Source organism: Montipora foliosa, chromosome 6 (assembly GCF_036669935.1).
Source record: "Montipora foliosa isolate CH-2021 chromosome 6, ASM3666993v2, whole genome shotgun sequence".
NCBI lineage: Eukaryota > Metazoa > Cnidaria > Anthozoa > Scleractinia > Acroporidae > Montipora > Montipora foliosa.
In genome coordinates, this window is record NC_090874.1 from 42656693 (window position 1) to 42671874 (window position 15182).

Here is a 15182-nt window from a genome sequence, read left to right on the forward strand (position 1 = left end):
GGAAGATCAAAGAAGTCAGAATAGAAGTGAGGAATATAATGAATAAAATAGCTTTCGCCCGGTCAATTTAGTGGAGAGTTTATGAGGCCGTTCTCTTCATAATTTCATGCTAAAAAGCTGATCTTTAAGCTTAAGATTAACAAGTTGCTTGACGAATTAAACTTATTTCAAAGGGAGAAATCAGTTAACTTTAAGAATTTCACCGCAAGGGTAAACATGGTGACTTTGGATGTTATTCGCAAAGTTCGGGGTCTACTGGGGTCTATAGCGCGTCGAAATACGGCCACAGAGAGGAAATAAGGTAGAAATTTTGGCCAAACGGTGTCATCTAAGTTGATGAAAAACAGATGAACCATATTAAACAATGGTGGCCAACACTGTGTTGTGATCGGCGATGATGCGACGATCTCACTGGTTCAGAAGATCATTAGAACGTGATCAATTGCGCGGGATAAAAACCAGGACACATGTCTGGCCCAAGCCAAACCACCGAACAAAGTTAGATTCAACGACCGAAAAACATTATCACTTGATTTAACTTTCCTTATAGTTTCCCTTCACAACCAACGACACATTTGTTAATGACACAGTACATCACATGACCGGAAGCAAACCAGTTGGTGATTTACACGCAGAGCCAAGAAGTTTAAGCAGAGACTACGAGGAACTTTCGCTAGTAGTCAGAACGGGCCTTGTACCCGATATCTCCGAACCTTAAGGCAAGCGAACTAACCAATCTGCTACGCTGCTTGTTAAAGAATGGAAAGCAGTATTTTACTTAAGGTGCCAAACTTGTTGTATGCAATAAAATGTTGCACGAAATGTTTATATCTCTTGTGCGTTCAAGAAGAAATTTGACTCATTGTCGAACTATATGGGAAGCAAAATGCCCTCCTATTTGACCATGAGTTTAGAATACATAACATTTAATATATTGGAACTGTGGAATGGGCAAGAATCGCGGTCAGATAAGCAAGTTACGCAGGTGCAAGAAAGCTTGAAAAACGCAGACTTGAAGGGGATTGCATTGCATTGTACTTGCACTACCAAGTAAGATACAACGCCAGCTGGGTTTGTTTGTATCTATGATCTGCGTAAGTCGCTTATCTTTCCAAACCAGTTGGCTATTTTACAAGTGCGCCAGGAAATTGAACCAGGGACTACCTGAAACAATTCAGTGAGTGGTCAGAACAGGGTCTTGAACTCAGGATCTCTGGATCTCAAGGCACGGGCCCTAACCACTCGGCCACGCTGCCTCCTCAATTTTACTCGACATCATGCGAGTTCTTACAAAACGCAAGTTATTTATCAATCCATCAGCAGGGGTGTCAAGCAACACATCGGCTCAAGAAAATAGGAGAAAAAACGTGAAAAAATAGGAGAAAAACAGGAGATTTTACAAGTAGCTTAAACAGCATTATTGACTTCCACACAATCCTACGATCTTCACTACCTCCCGTTCCATCCTTACTAACTTTATTTTAAAAATGTTATGCAAATCGGTTTGACAAATATTGTGTTCCATATTTAATCTCAAAATGACATTGAAGATTCAACTGTCACTTATCCTTCCATGACAAAACAGTCACCTTTATAACACCCGGTGGGTACAGCACTGTTAAAGAAAGTACACCTGCTTCAAATGCAACAGCTCTCCAACACTATATTTTTTTTCTTTTTTTGAGTTAAGTTTTCTTGAAATCAACATTTACAATAAAAAGGTCACAAATTAATCCGTATTTTAGTGTAAATAAAAGGAAATTGCCTCTCAAGGCACATACCCCTCAGCGCATTTTTCTTCCAAAAAATGAAATGTGTTACAGGGTTTACTAAGCTTGAGGTTATTATAAATCCTTTTATTAAGTAGCATAAAAGTTTTGTACAGCATGAACAAAAAAATGGGAAAAATAGGAGGTTTTCTTAACGAAGTAGGAGGAAATAGGAATCACTCCAAAAAGTAGGGGGAAAAAAAAGAAATCGACACCCTGCATTGGATATTTGTTATTCATGTTTTAAGGACGGTGCCTACTAATTAAAGATATTTTTGCCCCGGCGTGTGATTATGCACGAAATGTAGATCTTAACAGGTGTTATTGAAATCCAAAAAGAAAATTAGGGGTAACCACGCATTTTTCAAAGATGAATAATATTTGTAAAAAGCTTTAAAATACAAAGCAATGTATGGCGTTCTTTCTCAAAATGAAGCTTAATTATCTCTCAAAAATGCATGGTTACCCCCCATTTTCCTTTTGGATACTAAGAATACTTACTAAGATCTACTTTCTCCGGATAGTTTTAAACCGCTGAAAAATTATAAGTAAGCACCACCGATAGGAAACCCGAATACCTTGAGATGCGCAGAACGTATGCGCAATAACAATAGTAGGCACCGTCCTTAAGCCAGCTCAGTTAGCAGGGATCGCACCATTTGAGTAACTTAAAGAAGTGATTACCGAATAAAGTAAATCGCACGATGAAGTCACGCTATTTTTAAACGCTACTTCAAGAGATGGTTTTCAGAATGTCGGAACAGGGAACGGGTTCCCCACTAGAAACAAACGCGCGAAACGAAACGAAAACACTGCCGAAAAAAAATAATAAAACGATTCTTGAACTATTAACAGTACGCGCAAATTGAAAAAAAGGAAGTACCTTCTCGGAAATCCCCCTGAGTGCAATTCTTATACATTTTAAATTGGAGATACTTCATTACAGTATTCAAAAACCGTGCGTGAAAATTGGAACTGGTTCCATTGGGGGCAATTTCAACCAATTCCTCTCCAATTCATTGGTCTTTAAAAAGTGATTATATTCTATTCGCTCCTCGAATAATTAACAACTATCTACCGTCACTGAGGTGAATACTTGTTTTAGCAAATACTAAAGAAGTAAGATAATATAACACAAAAAAGATGATTTTAACTCATTTATTCCTGCAACGATTGTAATATTTTCGGGCGCAAATCACGCGCGGATTGCTCGGAGGTGAATAGCAAAGGATATGCGGATCTTGAGTAGCCAATCAGAGCGCGCATTCAACGCTGTTCACTGTTTTAAGCGTTGCTAAGCTAAAATCGTTTTCGCGGGAAAGCGAAATTTCTCTCTGAATAAAGCCAAAAATGAAAATAGACTTTTTTTGTAGAAACTTTGGATCAATTCCGACGTTTAGAAGTACGCCAAAAGGCAAGAAATGTTTTTGTGATGAGCCTACGTCTGTCTGACCACACACAACATCGCATCTTCATCAAAACTTTTCGATTTCGCTCGGAATTTCTCTCTTTTTTCACTGGAATTTCGTTCTTCCAAAGTTTTGGAGTTTAAAGTGCCTATAAACCCGAAAAAGTTTTTTTGCTTCGAGAAATCTTTGTATCGCTCTGAGCAAAATGGCGCAAAAATTTTTGTTTTTGGTTAAATCCGGAAATTTTTACGAATTTTTAAAGTGCAGTTTTCTCTGCCCGCGACCAGTTAAAAGGGAGAATGGGCCTAGTGACGTAATTCCCGGACATTAGCATCAGGCAAATCAACAGAGGAGACGCGTAGTTTTGTAGTTTTTCCTGCGTGCCGGTGAAAACAATTTCTGTTCGGCTGACGTTTGTAACCACCGTACGTGTTAATCAAGAAATGGCTTCGAACGACTTCATTCTGTCCTCCGGTTCAGATACGGAAGTTTCAGAAATGGAAGATTACGAGCTGGAAGTTGAAGGTTCGCCAAACTCGAGCTTTGCGGGCAGCGATGAGGAAGACACGCACGAGGCATATGCTGACGATCCCCTAGCGGACGAAGAGTGGCTAGAGTTGTACGAATAAGAAAGAAAGGAGGAAGAGGCCCTAGAGAAGACACTCCAAAAGCGCCTAAATGGTACAGAAGAAGTCCGAGACTGGCAAGTTGTAGCGATCTCACTCCCGCTGTTGCTATCAACATGTGCGAACTTGTTAGAATGTCGACTACATCAATACTGTTACAGCTAAATTTCCATGCCCTAAACATTATTTGTATGTGTCTTTCTTTATTTAAATGCAGGTGCCAGTGTGGAAATTGTGACCTTCAATTTTTACAAAATATCAGTGAGTGTTATAGCCTGCGAACGCAGACGTATTTCCGGCGGTCGTTTCTCTCCCCCGAAAAGTAACGTCTGCGTACGTAAGAATTATTCACCAATCACCGTTTAGCTCTACAAAATCCAGAACTAACTCGCAGGATTCGTGCGCGGTATAACCACGTATTCTCGTGGAGAAAAAATGACGGACACACTGGAAGAAGCGTTCAACGACGCGTTCAACCAGGTTTGCAATGTTTTTGGATTTGACAGTTTGAATATGCACCAGGAGGAGTCCATCAAATACATTGTTCAAGAGAAGAAGGATATTTTTGTAAATCTTCCAACGGATTTTGGAAAGTCGTTGATTTACCATGCTTTGCCGTTGGTTTACTCGTGCTTGCAGTCAACTGACCAGAATATTAAATATCATCGTCGTGATTTCTCCGCTTAACAGCCTGATAAAAGATCAAGTGTTGCGGCTAAATTCCCTGGGAATCACTGCCGTATCTTTGGCTGAAATAGCCACCGTAAAACAAACGAAAGAAGTAAAGAATGGGGAATATTCAATTGTCTTCGGATTACCTGAACTATGGCTTGGATACGAAACATGGAGGAAAATGGCAATGAGCGAGTTGTACCGGAAATCTGTCAGAGCAGTTACTGTCGACGAGGCTCATGTTATTTGTCACTGATAAGTGTTTAAGTCTCTAGTACGTCTCCGTGCAGTCCCCCATTCTCGTAAATCAGTTGCAGCTGTTCTGATGCATGACATATCTAACAATTTATCGACTCCAAATAATGCTGATTTATTGATTTCTTAAGCAAGCATTTATTCATATAAAACAAGATCATCTTCAAGAGGTGACTATTTTGTTAAACCCTCAAGAATTGACAAACAAATTAAATCATTTTCAATATATGGTGTAAAAACACCATATATAGTTTACCTCGTGAAATTCGCCATCTATCCAAAAACAATTTTAAAATTAAAAACCACAGTATCCTACTCCAAAGACTTTCAGAAGAAAATGACTGTATTGATTTATCTGTCTTAATAACAAAAATACTTAATAATTTGGCTTCTGATATTTGCACTTTCTATTGAGTTTAGATATTTACTTGTTTTAGTTGACTGCATGCTATGCTTTGTACACTAGTTATTTGTATACCTGTTCGTTCTACAATGTCTTGTCGGTGAAACACAACTGAATACCGTAGCCTGTTCTCTCTTTCATACACGCGTAACCACTGCTCGCCTCGACTAGCTTTTGCTAACTACGATCAGTGCAGATTGAACATTTATCATATAATAATGAAATTCTACAATAAACAATTGATATAAGCTACATGTAACTTGATCAATCATGCCTAGTGTCTTGCAATTGTCTTTCGCCATCCTTTTTACACGAAGGGAAACACTACCGCCAAAATATCCCCTAGTTTCTTCGCTAATTTCGTCCACTTTTTGCAGGGCATTATTGAATCGTACAATACGATTGTAGCACTGCGTGCGACAAATGGCCAGCTTTTCACAGTCGACGTAAACAGAAAGATCAACGTTTGTGGCACGATATACCAAAGAACATATGTCAACATTGCTTTTACCAAACACACGCATCTTCTCCTTAGCCGCCGAAAACTTCCCTCTACAAAGAATGCAGCATTCACAATCGTGAGAAATCTTCTTGGGAGTTTTGTTCATGGTTGTTTATATCACTCATAATCACGCTCCACAACTGAGAATCTTACCTGTATGGCTTGTATTTCAGACACGAAATTGCGCGAAGTCGCGCAAGAGTAACTCGAGCTTGCTTCTATCATACAATTTGATTGGTCAAAAACCTAACAAAAGATCTTACGTCACAGAAATCGTTTTGCAGCTCGAACTCGCAGACGTTACTTTTCGGGGGAGAGAAACGACCGCCGGAAATACGTCTGCGTTCGCAGGCTATGAGTGTTACTGCTGTTGCGAGTTAGAAGGTTGCGTCGAAGCTCTGACTAGCGACCTGGTGCTTCAACACCCACATGAAGACGGCAAACTTACTTTTGCTTTTCGCTTTCACTTTTACCGTAAAACGGCATGGGATGAAGCAGTATCCCTTTCTCTTTACTCCGAACATTGCTACAACCGAAAACAACACATTTCTCAGGCATAGCTTCACCTCTGATGGAAGCCACAACTTGCGAAACTCACAGTCCGGGTTTTACGTCACGAATTACACTCGACCCATTCCCTTTCGGCAAGCTCACCAGCTGGGTAATGGGTTTTCGAATCTCGCGTTTCCGTCACTTTGAAAATTCGTAAAAAATTCCGGTTTTAACCAAAAACAAAACTTTTTGCGCCATTTTGCTCAGAGCGATACAAAGATTTCTCGAAGCAAAACAAAAAATTCGGGTTTATAGGCACTTTAAGGAATTTAATAAACAATTATTCCATTCGCGCTTGTTGAATATGAGACGGGTTATAGATAGCCAACGAGGTGCATAGCGTCGAGTTGGCTAGAATCATTTTATATCCAGCATGCCCGAGTGGAATAATTGTTTTATTAAAAGCTCCAGGATCAACAACTCTTCCAAGTTGATTTATTTAGCACAAAATGGCTTTTTAAAAAAATTAGACGAGCCAAAACGTTGCCAAAAAGATGTTCCTGATTAAACTAATAATTATATAGACATCAAAAAATTCAGATACGCACCATTGAATATTTTCATGCAAAATTTTGTGGCTTTTTTGGTGTTCCTGGGGGTATAGTATTGTCGACTAAAGAATCGACTTCTGCCTCGGTCAATTCTGGTCCAAAACGGCTTTTGCCGGCCATTTTACCTCAGAGCTCAATAAGCTATATGACATTTTACCTCAAATTCAATAAGCTATATGATACAAGGTCTCGGTTACCTTATCGCCTTCCTCTTCCACGAACAAATAGCATGAAGCGCATGTTCTTTTATAATGCTGTTAAACTTTGGAAATGTTGTTACCAGTAATAGAGACTTTGTCTGTTTTTCAAGTGCAAAAAAATTCAGGAGAAGTTACTTTGATTTAATAATGTGCAAATTTACGCCTGACACCTTTAGGATTGACAGAGTTTTTTGGCTTATATGGTGACATTTTTAGTTTGTAGTTTTATAATATTTAACTACTTCTCAATTAGTATTTTAGTATTTCGTATTTCGTAGCTTAGTACCTTAATATTTTAGTATTTGAGTACTTTATTAATTTAATATTTTAGTTATTGGTATTTCGTTAAATAGGGCCATAAGGGAGAGTACAGTTTTTTTACTGTAATTATGCACCCTAAAATAAAGTGTAATTTTATAAAAGAGCTGCAAAAATGTTTTCAGCTCGCTTTATTGTTGACGCGTTCATTGCCCATATTAGATACAGCAGTTATATGAACTGATAGCCTGTATCCAGCGAGCCAATGAAAATGCTGGAAACCTGATATGCGTAGTTCAGTTTTTAACAAATGAATGATATCCCAACATTCTGTCAAATACCCATTCCATGTACCGACAAAACTCATATTCTCAAATGTATCATAATTTACCTTAAACAATCATGAAACTGCTCGTTTACCTTTGCCAAGCTATAAAATCTTGCTACAACAACTTCTCGAACTTTCTTTTCCACCTCGGCGTCAGTTATCCCACGAGGTCGCTTGCTGGCTTGATCAGCAGTTTTTTGGCGTTTGTCGGGTGAGGGACAAAGGTTCTCCAGCCACCTGCGACTTGCCTACGACCAAACCAGATTGCGTCAAAAGTTTATGGCGGCTACACAATTTAAGTTGTTGTTGTTATTCTCCAGAAAGGGTTGACTTTCAACAGACAACTCAGAAAGCATGTTTACGACACAACCATTAGACTATATAGTAAATTTGAAAATAATCTTTGCATTTCTTCTTGCATTCCTAACGAAGTGTGGGGAAATCAGTGTCAAGTTGAAATACGTGTTTCTCCGGGAGTAAACCCTCCTGCTCTTCTCTGGGAAAAACATCTCCGAAAGCATTAATTGGCCATTCGTGTAATCTTTTCAAGGTTTCAAGCGTGTCAGATTGGTTTCCCTGCTTCTCTTTCCTGTCTAACTTCTTACCTCGGCGTCCGATTTTTGAAAGCTGTTGAAAAAATCTTCATAAGACAGGAAGCCCCCTTCAGTGAGGTTTATCTTCTTTAACAGTGCCTACACAAGATGGTAACCAAGTCACATATTAAACCCGGAGAGAATCAACAGTTAAGGCTTAAAACAAACCAAAATGACTGCTGAATAATTACTACACGATTCATGACTTAACTGCCAACTAGTCCTCGCAGATTGAACTGTCGAAAACAACCCCGCGTATATTTGAAGCAGCATTTACACGAACCCGGTTTCATGACTTGAAAACCGCGTCAAATTCGATGCAGTTTGGAACTGTTTACACGAAACCGTTTTCGTAGTGTTTACGTCATACCGAACACATCACAGACGAAAGGGAGACAATATCTTCCACAAATTGTCCCACCATATGCATACACGAGTTCTCCCAGGTCGAACCCAGAGACGTCGCTTTGTTTTTTTTTTCTTTATAACTTTGAAAAACAGAAAAATTGTAAACATTTCAGAAAGTTGCTTCCTATGTTTATTGAAAATTGAAAAAGCTAACTGAAACCAGAAATCAAAGTCGTGATGCAATAAGTGAGTTCTGCACTGCGTGCAAGATTCACCATTTTGGAATCCAACAATGCAAGTTTTGCGCAAAAATAGTAACCCCATTCAAATCGATGCGGTTTCGTCATTTACACGACAGATGAAACCGTATTGTTTTCAAAACGCTCCACTTTTGGCAGCGTTTTCAAATCGACCCTGTTTCGGGAACGGTCTTGATCAGTGTCGTGTAGACAGAAGGCGTAACTGAATCGAAAGCGATGCGGTTACAAATGAAACGGCATTCGTGTAAACGCTGCCTGAATTAGGGTGGCTGCTTATGCTAGACATAACACCTTAAAATGTAGCATTCACCCGCGCGGTCATTTTTTTTTTTTTTAATAACTGATTAAAAGGCAAAGCAATGAGTGAGGGAGTTTCTTCTGGCTTTACTAATAGTGGAATTGTTTTACCTGGAATTGTTTATCAGACATGACAAAGCAGAACGCGTTGATTATTTGATGTAAATCTTCTTTGGAAATCAGTCCGTTTCCCTCTCGGTCAAAAGCGGCAAAAGCCTAAGGATAGAAACAAAGCACTGATGAGTGAATGAAGGAATGACGCCTTTAATTGACGAGGGAATACACACAAGAATAACCAAACAGTCAAACACTATAACAAACGTTTGGCCCTCGGAGGAATGACGTGTAAGTCAGCTTCAACTGGGTGTTTTCTCATTTTCAAAGAATAGAGTCAGAAAATTTAAATTAAATTGCTTTGTTTAAGATGTCCCAGTGCGCAATTTGCGTTCCAGTATGGCGGTTTTTGTATCATGTGATCACTAACTGCAAAAGGCCTATTAAGGCCATGCAGTTGTATTGGTATCCACCATTACTGATTTTTTGCCAATAACCAACCCACGGATTCCAAGTAGGTACATCACATATCTAGATTGCTGATAATGATATGCGAGACTTCCATGTATGTGGTTTTCCAAATGTGAGCAAGATGTTAAATTAAGTAAATAATTCGTTATCTATAGACCTTTTCGGCTTGTACATTTTGTTTTCCCAATACAGATCATGTGATAATACTCAGGAGGCTTGGTCCTTTGTTTTGTTCATTAAAACGAGTGCATGCAGCCATATTCATGCTTGGATGCCCTCATTTTAATGAACAAAACAAAAGACAAAACCTCCTGAGTATTACCACATGATCTGTATTGGGAAAACAAAATGTACAAGCCGAAAAGGTCTATTCCGGGATCTGCCTGACGCTACAATCAAGGTCGCAAGTTTAATTATGCGAAATTTCAAATGTACAACTTTGCATATCCAGGAGGCCATGAGTAAGAACGATTCTCTCTCATAAAAGCCCTATGAGTCAACCTTTGCAAGAATCTTTCTTTTTTTAGAACGTTACGAGTTCTTCGGTTCTACACGCACTGTTTAAAATGGCCAATCAGAATAAAGTTATTGTTAAACGAAGACAAAAATAGCAAAAACAATGCATGCAAATTCTGCAAAATGATGTAAATTGATGTAAATTGATGTAAATTGTTAGTCTCTTAATAGACCAATTTCGATATATTAAAATTCAGTCCTAAAGAAAAGGCATCATCTCGAGGCTCTGGGGAATAAATATAAGGATTTGTATGAGTTTATTCCCCAGATTCTCGAGACTTTTAATATAACGAAATTGGTCTATTGTTGAAGGGTTAGTTCTAAAAATAGAAAGATACGCGTAAAGGTTGACTCAAGGATACAGTGCATAGGGAGGCACCGACACATTGGCTACTGGCACATTGGATTTCCATGCGCTTGACTCGGGTTCAATTCCTGTTGTGAGCGCCAAATGGATTTCTTTTCTTCAACTCTAGCACGCTTTGTAAATAACTATCTGGTTGCCTCCCTTAAGTCGGTTCCGTTTCTTTTGAACGGTTTCGTTTCAGCTTATTAGGATGATTGGCGGTCAGTTGACTTCGTTGCCAAGTGCATTTCCACATTGTGCAAAGTACTCTGATTTTTACATTTACTGTAGTCACTTCTTGAGCACAGTTATTCGCTTTAAATAGGCATGCTACTAGTAGGTAATGGTCAGCTAGGCATTTCTACCTATTTTGGGTGAGAAGAAGGATTTATCTTAAAAGATGAGTCTCACTAATCGGACTCAGCACACACACATACAAAAAAAAACATGAACCCAGCCAGGAAAGCTGATTAAACCTGGACAGCAACATGCACAAACATTATCGAGATTTAGAAAAAGGGCTGAAAATTGCTTTCAACCGAAACTCAAAAGATCTGTTATCATGTAAGGTCATGTTCATGCCTGTCGACCACAGTTATCGATCGAGTACTAGAGAAATAAACTATAAAAAGAGGATTTTCATCCATTTTTTATTGACGACAAACACTTAGCTCAATCGCTCTCTTCCATAAATGCCTTTCTCTTACCTTCTGGATTGTCTCTGCATTTTCACCAATTTTGCCTCTTAGTTTATTAATGGCTGCGTCTGGAGTGAGAGATTCGTGTCTCTCAAATACCACAGGTGTGGCAACTTTGCGAGGAGCATCCAAAGTTACGCGGCCATATCCTGCGAGCCTGTGGTCCTGGAACGCGCTGAGAAATTTCTCGTAGGACAGCTTATTTTTATGCGACAGACCACACCTAAGAAGAAGATTAGATCCATAAGGTCTTCAGGTGGTATTTTTGCTTGTTTTGAGGAAAGTATGTTTACCATTTCCATTACAAGTGGAATACATGAGAACAAATATTGCACTTAAAATCATACTCCTATGTAACCTTGTGCATGAAGATAACCCCAAAGGAAGACTGGTCAATTGAAACAAACTCCGGAATTTGAGAAGTAAAGTAAGTACAATGTTGAGCAGGATATTGTGGCTTGGATTCGATTCCTTGATTCAGTCATATGCATGTTGGATTTTTGGTAGCCTATCCTGGATATTTTGATGGGCAGAATAACATGGCCGAGTCTCGATACGAGTGTAAGAAAACCGGAGATGCTATTCTGAATTTGCAATTAGTATGGAAAGTGCGAAAAGAAAACAATTCCAAATTATCTGACCTCGAATAAAATTACTTTTTATATACCAACCTGTCGAGCAGAATATTGAGCTGTACATCATCCAAGAAGTAATGAAAATCAAACAAAACCTTCTGTAGCTCTTGTCTTGATATGTAGCCATCTCTGTTAGAGTCCACTGTCTCGAAGGCTTTTCTTAAACTTTCATATCCATCCCGAAAACGATCCCTGAAACCAGGTCAAGTGTTTAGTCAGAAACCGTAAAAGAGTTTCCACCCTAACATCACAGATGCAATAGAGCAATAAGAGGACGAGTCATGCAAGGAAATAACTTAATGTTAAGTTACAAACTCGCTCAATGAACGTCCCACTTGGTTACAAAAAAAGATTTGGTTTGCAAGAAACTTGAGAAGATATGGAAACCCAACCCTACGACGCCAGCCTTAAAAGTTCGAATTTTTGTAACCCATTATTTTATGTGGGTTCTTAAACCAAGAGCCAAACTGTTCGCTTCGAAAGGACCGATCGTGGATGATGGGACCTACATCAATCTTCTGAGAGTTTATCAATCTTAGATGGAGATCTCAATCACCCCTTCAAACCATCTGTGGATGTTCAACCTCGAAATCACACAGGCTCAGTAAAAAATGACTTCAGTTTGCAGGCCATATCATCCCTTCTTCTATAGCATACGCTTGATTGAGCTGCGTGGAAAAAGATTGTCGCCGGCGTTTTGACTATTGAGTTGACCGACGGTTGATACTAATGATTTGAGTACATTGGCCAGAAAACCATTCATTTCCCGACGGAGAGAGTAATCGCTTATTTGTTTCTTCTAACTGCTTTGCTCCCTTAAGCTTTTCGCAGCCGTGTTAACTATCATTGAACAAAGAAAAATAATTGCTAAAAGATTGCTACAGGGTTTTTCACCCTTAATCCAAATCCCCGGATCCCAACACATTAAAACAAGCAATGCCCTAATTCACATTCCACGCCGCTTTGCTCATGAAACGGTAAAAAAGAATTCGTGAGCTTTACCTATAGGAAAGGACTTTTACAAACATTTAAAGGGTAATTTAACGAACGTTCATCTTGTTGAAGTGTTTTTTTTATTTGCAAGAAGTTACTTGATTAAGTCGGAGAATCCATATTTGGCAAGCTTACCGTAATCGCTGTTCAACCTCGAGAGCTGAAATGAACGACGTAGCCTTTGCTTGATTCCATGTGGCTGCCACATGCATGTCCTGGCAGTGAGGAAACATTAAGGACATTAAACCAAACATTGTGATATTAAATCGCAGCAATTTCCAAAAAGCATTGCTACATTAAGCATCGTGTATAACCAACTTGTCAACCAAACGGAAATGAAACTTGTTTTCTCGCGCTACGCCAGTTTCATTCTTCACTTTTAAATTGGCTCGTTCAATCTAAGTGGTCGAAGCATCTGTCCTTGATTTTATTGATAACGACCCCTAATTGGAGTGAATCCAAACACAAACCTGTTGGTTCTTGTGCATACTTTCCATAACCTGATGGCTCTGTTCTGTAATCATTGTACTCGGCCCATGCATGTCCCCGGGCACCAGTTCCCCTCCCAACCTTGCCAAAAACTCCTGATGGTCTACATAACCATTCTGATCTGTGTCATACCTAGAGAGATCAACATGTGATGAAAAAGCTACGCCGTAACACACGTTTCACATCTAAAAACACGAATGATTTAAAAAGCCAAAAAAAGGGTCTTCTATTACAGATTTGAAAAGGAATTACTCTGTAAATTCTAAACAATCTAAGTACGCCTGTTCATTGATATGATCTGTCTGAGATACAGGACTAAAAACAGATAACTAACTTCTTCCCACTCACTCCAACACATTTCTTCGGAGCGCCTCTCTCCTAAAACCAGACCCTGTAATCCCAAAAAAAAAAATGATGAAAGTTGTAACTTACTTGTTCCACAGCTTTTTAAATTCTTCTTTGTTCAGAGGGATCTGGTACTTATACAAGACTTTCCTCAGCTCCTTCTTTGTAACAATTCCATTTCCATCGCGATCAAACGCCAAAAAAGCCTTGGCCACATCTTCATTTTGTTCCCACGCCTTCCTTTTGATAGCATTGTCTGCCTGCTCAGCAGTCAAGTAGGCCAAATCCTGTGTTTCGTTGAAGCTAAGCGGAAGATAAAATAGTTAAGAGTGATAATTATACGATAGCCTATACGATAGCATGCAAAAAGTGGGTTTCGTGAGTATGTGCTACTTGCATGCCGTTCAGTCCTCAGATTAATGGTATGCCAGTTCTCAAAAGCACTCCTACGACTTAGGATCTAAATGCTATCGCTTGCATGCATGTCCCACTCCTTAACTTTAAAACATAATACTATAGGGTTGGCGCAGTCGCTTCGCCTTTTATCAGTACGTCCCGGCTTCTCTTCCCGAACTCCTCGTAATACGAGTTGTCTTCTGCGCTGGGAGAGGTTTTCTTCGGGTAAGCCATTTTCTCCCCTACGAATTAAATAACATGATTATTTTTATTAATTAGGTCTATAAAATACAATTTATGCTTTACCAAGTAACATTGCCTCAGTTGTTCATTTTTATGGAGTGTTTAAAAGAAACATTTCAAGGCCGATCTTGCATACGATACCTATGAGTTGAGTAAAGCCACGGGTGGCCCTCCTCCACAGTTTCCACGTCTTGAAAGCGTTTGAGGAATTCCCTGTAGTTCAGTTTTGCTCCTTTCTGTATATTGAGGTTCATCATGAGTTTGTCAAACTCTTCATCTGATAACATGAACATGAAGGAATCCAAAATTCGCCTGAATTCCGGCCTAGTTACAAAACCGTTGCGGTCAAAGTCGATCTTCTGGAATGCTGCTCGTAGGTCCTTGACGATGGAAAAAAACAATACTGTCAGTAAAAAACTTTATTATATTTAAACAAAACTGGTCCGAGATGAAAAGTACAATTCTGATTGTTTCTCTGAGCGGTCCGAATTTTGCAATACGGACCGGTCACGAAGCAGCGTATATAGTCTGCTAAACTGTTCCCATTTTCTGTTTCCATTTTCTCGAATGTGAGAGAATGATTAACACATATTAAATGAGAGGTATTACAATTGAACCGACTGGGAACTCGGAAAAATCCGAGCACCAGAGGGGATTCGAACCACTGAGCTACTGGAGACTCTATGACGAGCAAGGGTGAAATGTGGGTCTTTGACTCGACCTGCATCACGCAGCCACAGATGGTCGTTTTTCGTTTTATCCGTTTATGCCTAAATCCAAAAACAAAATTTTACTATTAAAGCGACTTCTGGTGAAAGAGCAATGTATTAGAGACACATTTGAACTGTGGCAATGAAACAAGTTAAGTTTTGAGGTCATCGCAGTTATCAACGCTACTTTAGCAGTAAGGAATGGAAAGCCCGAAAAATAGAGTTCATAATTGCGATGATCTCAGAACTTAACTTGCTTCACT

The 15182-nt window shown here is 39.2% G+C and overlaps 1 protein-coding gene across 1 annotated transcript in view; it reads right to left on the reverse strand.

Annotated features, from left to right (window-relative positions):
- The window catches only part of LOC138007415 (EF-hand calcium-binding domain-containing protein 6-like), a 64191-nt gene that overhangs the window by 11854 nt on the left and 37155 nt on the right, over window positions 1-15182 (reverse strand). Inside the window, exons 22-30 of the mRNA XM_068854310.1 lie at window positions 14351-14589; window positions 13658-13873; window positions 13207-13357; window positions 12872-12951; window positions 11780-11935; window positions 11118-11331; window positions 9135-9239; window positions 8131-8217; window positions 7618-7773 (exon numbers count right to left, since the gene is read on the reverse strand). Of these exons, the coding sequence (XP_068710411.1) occupies window positions 7618-7773; window positions 8131-8217; window positions 9135-9239; window positions 11118-11331; window positions 11780-11935; window positions 12872-12951; window positions 13207-13357; window positions 13658-13873; window positions 14351-14589 (1404 nt within the window). The remainder of the gene's footprint in view (window positions 1-7617; window positions 7774-8130; window positions 8218-9134; window positions 9240-11117; window positions 11332-11779; window positions 11936-12871; window positions 12952-13206; window positions 13358-13657; window positions 13874-14350; window positions 14590-15182) is intronic.